At 43.9% G+C, this 13,778-nt stretch overlaps 1 protein-coding gene across 4 annotated transcripts in view; it reads left to right on the forward strand.

Moving 5' to 3' along the window:
• Positions 1 to 13,778, forward strand: part of FMN1 (formin 1) — a 549,096-nt gene that overhangs the window by 434,940 nt on the left and 100,378 nt on the right. For all 4 annotated transcript variants that reach the window (XM_077464743.1, XM_077464745.1, XM_077464744.1 and 1 more), the window contains 6 exons: positions 2,240 to 2,301; positions 2,765 to 2,853; positions 2,964 to 3,093; positions 4,176 to 4,322; positions 7,935 to 7,994; positions 8,161 to 8,281. In XM_077464743.1, coding sequence (XP_077320869.1) covers positions 2,240 to 2,301; positions 2,765 to 2,853; positions 2,964 to 3,093; positions 4,176 to 4,322; positions 7,935 to 7,994; positions 8,161 to 8,281 — 609 coding nt within the window. The remainder of the gene's footprint in view (positions 1 to 2,239; positions 2,302 to 2,764; positions 2,854 to 2,963; positions 3,094 to 4,175; positions 4,323 to 7,934; positions 7,995 to 8,160; positions 8,282 to 13,778) is intronic.

A 13,778-nucleotide genomic window follows, 5' to 3' on the forward strand; every position in this document is an offset into this window, starting at 1 on the left:
AAATGAATAATAGAAAAGACATTGGGAGTTTGTATGAGGCAAGGGGCAGCTAAACAAGACAAAATATATATATATATATAGGGACAAAATGACTTTATTTACATGAGAGGGTATAGAATCACTCAGTATGCGGTACATTAAAAGCCACTACACAATGTAATTGTTAAAGTACGGTTCATAGACATATATGAAAATGACATAAAAACATATTGAGATAGTGCATGTATATACAACCGTTAAACCAAAATGGCAGCACATTCCAGTTAACAATGTATGGAGTGTGTACTCCATGTAAGAGAATAGAAAATTATAAGGGTGTTTATAATTACAAAGATTAATAACTAAAACTTGGTTGCATCCTACCTACGCGTTTTGTGTAAAGACACTTCTTCAGGAATGGATGCATCCATTAGTCTGTAAAACAAATATATATACCAGTAAGTTCTGGTAAGAACTCCAGTATCAAGAAAAGGCAATGGAAATTGTTAGTCTCCTTATTTACATGAGACTGGAAAAACGCTGCAACCGGGGGGGGGGGGGGGAGGGGGAGGAGAGACACTGGAATGAGTCGTCTGGTCCGGAAGCTGAGGAAGCCACACCGCACATGGGGCGACCGCTCAAACACCCTCCCCAGAAAGTTAGGTTCTCCATATGGTGTAGGTGGTAACAAAAGGTAAGGCTCCAAGGGAGTCTGTGAAAAGAAAGGGGGTGTGCTATACAGAGCTTGCAGATAATAATGATGGTGTGAAGACCTAGTGAGGAGATTTAAGTAAAAGGAGTAAAAGACAACAAGATTATACCAATAGGAACCAAAGGACCATACCCAAGTGAATGTGGCTAAGGTACATGTAAGACAGTCATGGATATGAACACCAGAATATGTGAAGAAACGAAAAAAAATTGTACAGATTAGTATAGCTTAGAATTTTTGTTATTTTCATTAGGCAAGAATGCTCTTCTAAAATTCACATCTCTGCAGTGAAATTATGAAAATGAAGGCACACTATGAGCTAAGTTCAGTAAGGTGCATGGCACTTCCTGGGCTTGGCTTTATTATTTATATCTGATGGCTCTATAGAAGGCCGCTATACCTGTAGTTTCAGGAGAGTGATGCTGTTCCTCCTGAGCTATGCATCTTGAACAATAGAGGGGCTTAAAGGATAACTCCACTTTCGTGGGGGGAAAAAAATTGTAAATATAACGTATACAATTGCAACGCCAGTCATAATGTAATTGAATATTATTAAAAATTACCTTTCCTTTTCAATCTGCAGTTCTGTAATTTTCTGTAAAATGCTTCCTGGAGGTTTTCTGTACACAAAATGCCCCCCAGAAAAACTATTTCCTGCTTGTGTGATGGGGCAGATTTTTGGGAAAATCAGTGATCCAAAGATATAAGTCAGATTTTGGGCATCCCTGCAACAAAAATTAAATTTTTGGTGAGATACTCCCCAATAGGAAATCATGTCTAAAGGGATGCAAACCAAGCTGCTTTCCTCATTAGTGCCCTGCAGGTGCTGCAGCTAATTGATAATTATGAAACCACTCCCTTTAGACTCAATGGACACAGACCATCACATAGTGGTTTCTTCAGAATAACAAAAGGTAGGAATCTGCAATAAAGTTTGTTAAAATTCTTGTAATGTATATAATTACCAAGGGGGGAAGTTTTTTTTTTTTTTATCAACAAAAGTGGAGTTATTCTTTAAGGATTGGTAAGCTGCAATGTATACGCTTTTTTGTTTACTACTGCTTTAAATGTGTTAACCTTTGTGTCGGGGTGGGTGCTATAAATAGATAAGCAAAGAGCTTGTCTTATCACAGCACAGCCTTGTATGTATCTTTGTTCCTCTGCCTATATGGAGGGGGGTGTGTGTGTGTCAGCTGATGGAAAGACACACACCCCCTCTCCAAGACTTCACTCCCAGTGCTGAAACAGGAAGTAAAAAGTTGTATGCGATGTACACTTTCTAAAGAATATAGCAAGCTGAAGACAGCAAATATACATGTAAAACTTACGTAGGGAGATTTTGATTTAATCTCTATGTATCATCGGAGTCTGTTCACTTCACTGGGTATATGTGAGGGTTTGCAACCACTTTAATTAAAATGAACTATTGGCTGTCTTTTGTGCCAAGTGGTAAGAGCTAGCCATTTTCTTTTTTTAATTAATACTATATGATAAGGTTGTATATGTAATAGTGGTAGTAATATATGAAATTGTTTAATTCTTTTGCAGCTATTTTAAATGTAGACGATTCTGTGGTGGATCTAGAGACATTGGAAGCCTTGTATGAAAATGTAAGTAGTTTGTGTGTAATTGCATGAATATCTTTTTAAAACGGTTTTATTAGTTAGAGCATTCTTCAAAGAAACCTTTAAAATGTGTACGTTTTAACAGTACCAGTGAAATTCCTCTTCACCATTCATTTTTAGTTTTAGGCAGTCCGTTTAAATTTTTCTTGAAGCAATAGGACAAGGTAGAGGAGAAGCGGTGCCATCACAATCTCCAGAATGACTGAATATGATATGCAGAAGGTCTGCCATTGGGCCCAGCATCCAAAAGACTGTGCTCATCACTGCAGTAGCCTGAGCTACTACAGTTATTTACAGCTTCAACAGAGGCTGATCAGTTATCAAGTATGCATAATACATTGGGCCAAGCTGGCCCAATGTAAGTATGTAAAATATATCATCCTAGGAGTTCAGCTTTGAGAGTAGGATGTCTATTGAATAAAGCCATAATTCTATTGTCGCTTCACAGCGTGCACAAAAAGAGGAGTTGCAAACCATCAGCAAGCACTATGAGACTTCCACGGCAGAAGATGTAAAGTTATTGGACAAGCCTGAACAGTAAGATTGTATACCAAACTCCAAGCAGATGCTTTGATTTTTTTTGGACTTTATTATTAAATTCAAGCAAACATATAGTAAATATACTTTTTTTTTTTTTTTTTTCCTAGATTCCTTTATGAACTTTCTCAAATCCCTAATTTTACAGAGAGGTCGAAGTGCATAATTTTCCAATCAGTCTTTGCAGAGGGGATTGGCTCAGTGCGGCGAAAAATAGACATAGTCATCAGGGCATGCAATGTAAGTGTCTAGATGTGCAAAGCATCAATGCCACACTATAGTGATTAAGAAGCCAACTATCTAGTTATTATAGGTACCATATATACTTGCTTATAGGCCGACCCCAATATAAGCAGAGGCACCTAATTTTACCACAAAAAACTGGGAAAACATATTGACTCAAGTATAAGCCTAGGGTGGGAAAATGCAGCAGCTACTGGCTAAACAATGCCCATTTGAAGTCTGTGCCCATCTGTAGTGTCACTGTGCCCATCTGCAGTCATACTTTTCATTACTAAAACAGTGTGTTTCTCCCGCTGTTATGCAGTCTGTTCAGCCGTCCATTGTAACAAAGCCCCGCCTCCTTATCTCTGATAGACAGAACGCTGATACAGTTTCCCAGCTTTGTATCAGTGTTCCTCTAGCACGGACGAGAAGGAGGCGGAATGCTTTGTTACAATAGATGGCCAAACAGACTGCATAACACATCGGGAAACGCACGCTGTTACACGCGCTGTTTTAGTAATAAAGGGTACGACTGACTTGAGTATAGGCGGGAGGGGGGGTCTAAGCCAAAAAATGCGCTGAAAAACTGCTTATACTCGAGAGTATATATATATATATATATATATATATATATATATATATATATATATATATATATATATATATATATGGTATGTGCATTTTTAAAGCCTGAATGGAAAACCTAGCGTTACAGTACATGTGCAGTTGTTTTTGCAGCAATTACATATTGCTAATATCATTCCATATGGCAGAAGTAAGCTAATCAACACTTTTTTAAAAGGATTGGTAATTCTACAACAGGGTCCCCAGTTTCCACCTATTTTCATTACTAAAAAAATACAGCAAAAAAAAAAAGTTTGAGTACATCCATCTTCTATATTGTGACGATTCTGGCTTGATATGAATGACATGGAGTGGAAAACGGGTTAGACGGGCATCTGCTGTGCTGTTGAATTCTGAAACCTGGGTGTACACAGCAGTTGCATGTCCTGTGGCATGTTCATATATTAAGTTCCTGTAAAGGGCTAGAAATAGAGAGCAGTGGCATGTGTGTTAAAGTGCAAATTATATTCTAGGGAGTCACGCAAATGGAGAGTGTGAAGGATATCATGGGTCTTATTCTTGCATTTGGAAACTATATGAATGGAGGTAACCGAACACGTGGGCAAGCAGATGGATTTGGGCTAGAAATCCTTCCTAAGCTTAAAGATGTTAAGAGCAGGGTAAGTACACTAGGCTTTATTTTTGCAAATTAAAATTAAAGTGATTGAAAATAATTGTTTTAAACAAATAACAAAAATGTTATACTAAAAGCTATACAATGGTTTTGCACAGAGCGTCCCTAAGCCTCCTCTTCTGGGGTCCTCTGCAGGCACTCTTGGCTTCTCCTCTATTTAGAGTGCAACCCCATAGCAAGCAATTTGCTATGGGGGAACTCGTGCAGGCTTGATCCTGAGCCAGGCTCTGTGCGTCTATGGAAGGGCACAGTGTGGCTCTACCCCGCTCCCTCCTCACATGATTTGACTGGCCACAACCAATGGCTCTCACTACTCTCATAGAAGCCTGTGAAAGGGGAGAGGGAAGACAAGCTGCTACAGATGGGGGACAGTGTTGGATCAAGAGAAGACACGGATAAGTCTAAGGAAGAGACTGGGTGAGCTACTATAGAAAGGCTTTTGTTAACTCCAGTCCCACGGTACAGGACAAAAAGTGGTTTAATCATAGAGCCCGAGTTATATGTACCACCTTTAGATGATTGGACACTAGCAAATAGAATTGTGCCCATATAGCACCCCCCCCCCCCCCCAACAGTCTTCAGTTAGTCTGTCTGTTTTTTTTCCCCTTTTGTTTTTTTTTTGTTAGGTAATGGAGGACCTGTATACTGGAAACTGTTTTTTTTTTTTTTTTTTTAAGGTTGTTTTCCTAATTCTACCTGGAAGACTCCTCACTGATCTGTGCACTGAAAATCCCTTATAATTCCAGCTGAACCAGCACTGCACAGACGAAGCAGGGCTGGCCTGTAACTTTGCCCCTGACACTGGACCCTGTATTTGGCAATCGCCCTTGGTACAGTAGTACAGCGAGGTGCTCTACAGGTCCCAGTCCTTTGCGATTATTACTGGTGTGACATAGTTCCTGAAGACCCCCTCTGAAAGCAGAAAGTTTTCATCTGGTGACATTCCTCTGAGAAGAATCCAGCAATCTTAGAGGGTTGAGTCTGGGGTTTTCCTTCCTTATGGGGACCCCCCCCCCCCAACAACACCGCAATCCCTGGGCTCCTGCTTTCATAGTGCAGATGGTGGGCAGCATGAGTCTTGGGCTGGGAGAAGTATGTCACAGGGTGGCTGTGATGCTTTAAATGATCTATCGTGGCCGTGCTGCACTATGTGACACTAGTTCCTACTGTTGTGCTAATTCTATTTCATCTCCTGCAACATATTCATATGGGCAGTAGCATGCACTGTATACATATTTCTGCCCACTCAGGGTCCATTCATCAGGCCTTCCAGAGCCTGGATGCCATCTTAAAGCCATATTAAACCAAAGACCAAACAATTTCATTTTATTGCAGCTTACCAAACCTTAGATGTGGTGGCTGTATTTTCCTTTTTTCTCCTCTGTTTTCACTTGGTGATCTGGCCAATAATACACCACCTGTATTAGAATGCCCCCAGTCTGGATGAATGCGCACAGGGGGCACCTTTTGAAGTCTGGGGGGAAGGGGGACTTTTAGATGTACTAGCATGTGTAGACTTTAAGGAATTCACATTTGCATGTCCTAATTTTTCCCACTGCGTGGGTGAACTGCACTCGAGTTTGTAGCTATCACAATTTGGGAGGCTACTTTCACCAAGGCAGACTGATTGACTAGAATTTAGGATAGGGTTGGGTGGTTGGTGAAGGCCACAGAGTGGATACAGAGGAATTGGCTTGGCTGCTCACTTAGCGGAAGTGAGAGCCTTGACAGGGCTGAGGGGCAGAGTCTGGTTGACCAGAACTTAGGATAGGGGTTGGGTGGATGGTGGCGATAGCCACAGAGTGAGTACAGGGGACTTGGCTGACTGCTCACTTGGCATAAGTGAGAGTCTTCACCAGAGCTCCTAGAGGTGGGGATGGGGCGCTGCATGCAGTATCTAGGTTACGGTTCTCTGACTCAACCAAGCAAGCTACAAAGAACTCCCAGCACTGGACTCCCCAGATGACAGGGGACAAACAACTGCTGTGTGCTCGGCAAGTCCACATTGGGGGATCTGGGCAATCTCCTTATGAAAGAGCACTCAGTCCATGTCGTCTCTGCCCACATCTAGCAGATGATAGACATTTCAGAGCTTCGGCTGGTTCTCCCAACTCCAGCAGTCTGTGATGGATGTAACCACTTGGAATACCTGGGCCTAGTCCTGGACACAGCCCAGAACTGTGTTTTTACACTAACTGCTCATGTCCGCACCAAGGAATTTCTATCAGTCCACTTTTGCATGAGAGTTTTGGGCTTAATAATGGCCTCCTTTATCTGCAGCTCAGTGTGCTGACTGTGTGGGACAAGATTTCCCTGAACTGACCCATGCGACTGTCTCCCAAGGCCAAGATATTGTCCAGTCCTGCATTTAGTATGGCAAAGTCCTTTGACAACTGACAACGCCACAGCAGTGGCTTAAATCAGCCATCAGGGCCGCATCAGAAGCCAGGTGGCTCTTCAAGAAGCCAACTTAATTCTGGCTTTGGCAGAAAAAAAAAATCAGACTAGTTGACAGTTCACATTTCTTATTTCACTCCAATATACCACACAATGTGTAAAAATATTTCCCCTTGCTGCACCACACATGCTCCTTCCACAGCCTATGTATGTGCTATTAAAGAGGAAGTAAACACTGATGAAAAGAAAGAGAGCGCGACCGGGGAGAAAAGGGATTATTGTGCCAAATTCAAAAGAAGAATAGAAAGAAAACCATAAATTTTATTATCACAATTTTTAATAAATATCACACAGAATAAAAAAGTATAACAATACAATAGACAATATAAATCCAACATAGACAAAGATACAGTGACATACTAAAACATACAATGTATATATTCTATCCAATTATCAGACAGCCTTAAATATAGAGCATGTTGGGCACAGATGGTATTGGCCTTTAGATTCTGTCTGATCAATCTTTCCCTACATGATTCGCCATACCGATGGCTTCCTCAGGGCTGAATAGAAAACAAATCCAAGGAGGATAGTAGAAATTCTATAAAAAACAGAATATAAAAAGAAAAGGGAAAACAAATCGAAAAGAAGAGAAAAAACATATACTGATTAGAATATATGAAACAAGAATATTGCACAATACATGTGGGCCAACGACATAGACCTATAAACATCAGTTCATCCATCCCCCCCACCCCTCAACCCCCCCCCCCCATGGCCAAATATCTACCCCTCAATGGCCTCGCTACCCCTTAATGGAACCGGCTGACATTCAAACTGTTAATGGGCAGGCTGAATGTACCAAGTTGCTCGCTCAACTTTGATACAACCAGCCTGCTGGATTCTCTTGCGGTTATCGCTAGCAGTTGCTATTGGTGTTAGCGATAATCAGTCTTCTCCCAGGGTGGACTGTCTGTGTTGTTAGGGGACTTGAGTAGATTTCTTTCCTGTGGTTGCAGGGAAATACAAACGCTCCATGTATGGCCGGACATAGCCTTGGTGCTTTTCAGCCCATGCCAGTAAAATGTTAGGCCACTTAATAAACAAAAGTGGTCTTACTTGCTTTTTAAGAAACTTGTAGATTTCATAGTCACATGTGTGATTTATTAATTTTTTCTTCTTCTTCTTCTTCTTCTTTTAGGATAATGGGGTTAGCCTAGTCGATTATGTTGTTCGATATTATCTTCGACACTTTGACAACGTGAGTTCACCCATTTCCCCACCCACCTTCTGTTTTTGTTTTCCATTTTCCATCACACTAATTATCATTCCTACCTATACTATTTAGTGACGTGTGTGTATATATAATACTATTAATAGAAGGACTGACCTATTAGTTTTTGTTCTGAAATATATATGTCCTGTAGGATGCGGGTACAGAGAAGAGTATCTTTCCATTGCTGGAACCTCAGGATTTCTTCCAAGCAGCACAGGTGAAATTTGAGGACCTAGACAAAGATTTACGAAAGTTGAGAAAAGATCTTCAAGGTATATATTGTTACTTCAGTTGATAAAACTAAATCTTAAGAGTTTTTTGTTTTGTTTTTTTCACACCAACATGTATGCTCATATGCCTATGCCTCCTCCTTTGATCGGGTGCACTTTGCCAGGGGAGTTCTTTAGAGCCCTCTATTGATATGTGGATCCCTCCATAAGTATTGTGAGCAGTGCCTTGCTTCTTGACTAGGCTTTATTCTCTACTGTATTTAGGAAGTTATGTGGGGAAAACAAATAATATTGGGCATTATTTCCAGCTGTTGTCTCTTTAAATATTGTTTTTGCAAAGATTTTAAGAAGCAGTTGATGAAAAATAGGCCTGTAGTGCTGAAGTCGATGAGGAGAAGTAAAGTTGCATTAAGTTTTACCACTGCAACTACCAGTTGGGCCTGTCCTTACAAAATACACACCAATAGGCCATTTATATTATAATGACTTGACAGGTAAAGTGAATAACATTGATTATCTTATTACAATGGTACGTGAAAATGGGATATTAAGCAGCAAATGAACATGTCCCTATCGGTTTGTCTTGAAAGACGGAAAAATGGGCACGCATAAGAATTTCAGTGACTTTGACAAAGGTAGAATTGTAATGGCTAGATGACTGTGTCAGAGCAACTCCAAAACTGCAGCTCTTCTGGGATGTTTCTGGTCTGCAAATGTCAGAACCTGCCAAAAGTGAGCCAAGGAAGGAAAACCAGCAACAGGGTCATATTCAGCCAAAGCTTATTAAGGCACGTGGGGAGAGAAGGATGGCTTGTCCAGTCTCAACAAATAGTTATTGAAGCTTTCATTGCAGAAAAAGTTAATGCTGGTTTCAATAGAATGATGTCAGAACACACACAGTGCATCACAGTCTGCTCGTATTGAGCTGCGTAGCAGCAAATCGGTCAGGGTTTCCTGGCTGCCCTGTGTCCACAGCCAAAAGCATCCACAAGTGGGCACCAGCACATCAAATCAGGGCCACTTAACAATGGAAGATGGTGTCCTTTTCGGTGTTGATATCTCAATCCATTTGTACATATTTGGGATGCTGGAGAAACCAGTATTATCCGTGGATTTCCCACAAATCATACTTACAGGACTTAAAGGATCTGCTACGGACTGATTGGTGCCAGATACCGAAGCAACCCTTCAGAGGTTTAATGGAGTCCATGCCTCAACAGGTCATGGCTGTTTTGGTTACAAAAGAGGACCTTCTCACGAATAGGTGGGTGGTCACAATGTTATAGCTGATTGGTGTGTGAGATGGATAAAAAAAAAAATACACACACTCAAAACAAAATTGATTTCTAGACACAAACTTTACTATCTTACTCTTGCCTAAATTTATGCTTGATATAGCTTTTGATTTATCTTGTTTTTGTATTGATAGGACAGAATCTTACTATATTACAATGTAAATGTAATCAGCATCAACTGCTGTTGCTTGTTTGAAGCGGAGGTCCACCCACCACTGCAAAAACTTAAAGCCAGCAGCTGCTGACTTTTAATAATCGGACACTTACCTGTCCTGGAGTCCAGCGATGTCAGCACCACAGCTGATGTTTCCATCAGCTGTTGGGTCCATGCTGCCTCCATTGCGAGTAAGGAAACCCAGCAGTGTAGTCTTACGGCTTCACGCTGGGAACCCTACTGCGCATGCGCGAGGCTCCTCTCTTCTCCTGGTCCAGCGGCTGGGGACGGAGGAAGAGGGAACCCCAGCGATGACGCAAATACCTGTGGCTGAGGCTCCCGGAAGTGGGGTCAGGATACCTGTGAAACACAGGTATGCTGTCCCCCCCCCTCTTCCCCCCCAAATGTGGCACCGGAGGGGGGAAGCAGTACAATGGGCAAAATTCCACTTTTGGGTGGAATGCCGCTTTAAAAATACCTGTACGGCCCTGTGTGTCTATTCAGTTTACAAGATATACCGAGCTGAGCTGGCACTGCTTGTTCATTTGTGCAGTCTGTACACAGTCATGGTTTCTAACAAAGGTAAAAAAAATTGTGCTTTCATCTTACATTTCATGTTATCTCCAAGCAGTTTTGTACACTGCTGGACAAAGTTCCATAAAGTCTGGGAATTCAGCAAAGTATAATTATATAATAGTTTTTGTACTCCTTGTAACCCTTTTCTTGGGGTCCTTTGATGGGCACTGGATTTCTAAGACTGATTATGCTGCCACCCACAGAAGAAATGAACACTGGCAACGAAAACCCATTGGCCAGCAAAGGATAGCCCCATCCACAATAAGTAGTCCCAAGTGCATAGAAGTGAACAGAAGAAAATGGCTTTCAAGATGTGGATTTTACAAAAGGCGAAAAATCGTATTTTCTCATATTGTCTTCCAGGACAGACTCTGAGATATAGGGCTCCTCCCTCTGGGACAGGAAACACGTCAACCCAATCAAATAAAAGGTGTGGTCCTCCAGGCCCTCCTCAGTTTTTGTGTTTCCTGCCGGATGGGAAGGAGCACGTCGGAACTAGTAGGGGAGCTCCTTCTTCTCAGGGGTTGTCCTGGGGGGAGCACCTGGTGGACCTGGCCCTTAGCACCCCTCGGTCCGTTCGGAGGGAGGAGAGGGTAGCTATCAGTCCCCGCTGCCATTAAAAACGTTCGGAGAGAACGGGCCCCCCGATGGGCGGCAATCTCCCCCTCTATAGCTCTAACCGCTCGTACCTGGTCGGTCGGATGGCGGGCGAGAGGCGTTCGGGTACTGTAAGCGGTGCGTTCGTAAGAAACGCACGGCGTGAGTGGGCGGAGCTTTTGCGTTCCGGCATCTGGAAGTGGGAGATTCCAGTCCTTTGACCGCAGCGGTGTGAAGGCTCAGGGAGACTGAGTAAGACACTGGAACCATGGAGGGCGCAGTTGTGCAGGTGGACTCTGGTTTGACAGGCTCCAGCACCTCTCAGGTAAGCTTGGTGAGGGCAGACCAGGACTTACACTGGGGGGGGGAGGGGTCACTCTGACCTTGGTACCCTCCCGGGGTGGGGAACCTGCTGGTGAGGGGGGCACTTCCTAGGCAGACCCTAGAAGCACAGTGGTGTGGTCAGGGGTGGTATTTTAATGAGACCCTGTTTTTCTTTGTTTTTAGGTCAAAACAGGACAGAGCCCAGATACCTTTGCCCAGAAGGAAATGTGCCGTGTGTGGGGCTAAGTAAGGCACCGGTTGGGAGAAGCCGCTTTGCCCGGATTGTGTCAGTAGACATGCCCTCCTTGTCTGAACCAAGTCAGGAGGAGGAGGTGGATAAGGAGAGGTTACCAATGTCATAACCTCCTCTAGGACAGAGTCTACTTCTGAGTCAGAAGGGGAGGAAGAATCCATTAGATCATCCAGATACAAGCTGTCTTTGGACGATGTAGGTGACCTCCTCAAGGCAATATATGACACTTTGGAGATCAGGGAAGAACAGGTCCAGCTTTCAAAACATGACATGATGTATCAGGGGTCGAGTGTACTGAAAGACAGGGTATTCCCCGTCCATAAATCGCTGATTGAGGCGATTCTGCTGGAGTAGGAACAACCGGGGAAAAAAGGCCATTTTTTTCAGGTAGCCTTAAAAGATTTTGAAAAGACAGAGTTGGCCTTTGATGATATGGGTTCTCTCAGGGATCCCATGGATAAGAGGGGAGACGTGCTGCTTAAGAGGGCTTGGGATGCCTCTTCCATTGAGCTTAAACCAGCCTTAGCAGCTACCTGTGTGGCCAGAAACTTAAAGTGTTGGCTTACACAGTTACAATCGCATATTTCAGCGGGCACTTCCAGGCAACAGCTGTTGAAGTCCTTTCCGCTACTGTTCAAGGCAGTGGGATTTTTGGCCGATGCCTCTGCAGAATCAGTCAAATTGGCTGCTAGATCTGCCGCATTAGTGAACGCTGCCAGAAGGGCCATTTGGCTTAAAAACCTGGACAGGTGACGCAGCTTCGAAATTGAAGCTATGTGGATTACCTTTTTCAGGGGACCATTTGTTCGGGCCCGGCCTGCAAGAGGCGTTAGAGCGCACGCAGGATAGGAAGAAAGCTTTCCCAGAAAAGAAAAAGAAAGCTGAAGGAAAGCGCCTTTTTCGTAGCTCTAGGCAGCAGAACCTGCAGGAAAGGCAGGTTCGCCCCAAAAAACATTGGTCGGGTCACAAGGGAAGGGGCAGAGGAGGAATCTTATTCAATCCTCCTCAACCCTCCCCTAAAAACCAGTGACTCCTGTGTCCCGGTGGGAGGAAGGCTGGGGAAGTTCCTTCCACAATGGGATACTTCAACCGAAAGTCCGTTCATACAAGATGTAATAAGGAACGGTTACAGGTTGGAGTTTGGTTCAGTTCCCCTCCCGAATTTTCAGGTAACCAGGTTACCAAGGGACCAAGAGCAGGCAAAGGCTCTGGGTCTTCTTCTGGGGGATCTGGTGGACCAAGAAGTACTGGTGCAGGTGCCTCTGGAGGAGCAAGGCTTGGGGGTTTACACGTATTCGTGGTAAAGAAACCTTCGGGGAAATTCAGGCTGATACTGAATCTCCGCCCCCTGAACAGGTTCATAAAATACAAGCGGTTCCGTATGGAGTCAATCTTCTCGGTAACCAAGTTTCTGTTTCAGGGTTGTCACATGGCCACCGTGGATCTCAGGAATGCATATTTGCATATCCCGATTCATCCGGAGTCCCAGAGGTTTCTCATGTTGGCCGTGAGGATGAACAGGGGAGTGGTACACCTCCTCCAGTTTTGAGCTCTCCCCTTTTGGGCTTTCGGCGTCGCCAAGGATCTTTACAAAGGTTCTGGCAGAGGCGCTGGCCCCGTTAAGGCTCAAGGTTATAACGGTGATTCCATATCTGGACGATCTACTGTTTATAGCTCAGTCGGCCCAACAGCTGCAGAAGGAATGTGCAGGAGGCCTTGGGTTTCCTGTGCTCACTGGGGTGGCTGATAAACCAGGAAAAATCCCAGTTGACCCCCTCACAGGAAGTCCTGTATTTAGGATACAGGATCTCTTCGGTGGAGATGAGGGTGTTTCTTCCTGCGGAGAAGATCAACAAGCTAGAGCAGGCGGTAGCCCAGTTTCAATCAGGTCGGGAAGCCCAGATCAGGGAGGTTATGAGAGTCCTGGGATTAATGACATCATGCTTTCCAGCGGCCTGGCCTGGGCAAGGCATCATCAGCGCCCTTTGCAAAGACGTATGCTCCGTTATTGGGATGGCAGGGAGCAGAGCCTGGATCAGGTTATGCCCCTATCTTCTGCCGTCAGGAGGTCTCTGTGGTGGTGGTGGTGGGCCCAGGTCAACCTGGACAAGGGTCTTCCCTGGTCCCCACAAGCTATGGTGGTCACGACCGATGCCAGTGCGCTGGGTTGGGGTGCCCACGTAGAGGGAATCTTAGCCCAAGGAACCTGGTCGAATGTAGAGGCAGGTCGTTCCTCAAACCGGAAGGAGCTTCTGGCAGTTTGGAATGCTATAGAAACCTTCCAGTCCCAGTTACAGGGCAGGGGTCTGCAGGTTTAGTCAGACAATTTGGCAGCAGTAG

The sequence above is a fragment of the Lithobates pipiens genome, unplaced genomic scaffold, assembly GCF_037356315.1.
Source record: "Lithobates pipiens isolate NorthernLeopardFrog02 unplaced genomic scaffold, aLitPip1_a1.2 Scaffold_30, whole genome shotgun sequence".
Taxonomy (NCBI): domain Eukaryota; kingdom Metazoa; phylum Chordata; class Amphibia; order Anura; family Ranidae; genus Lithobates; species Lithobates pipiens.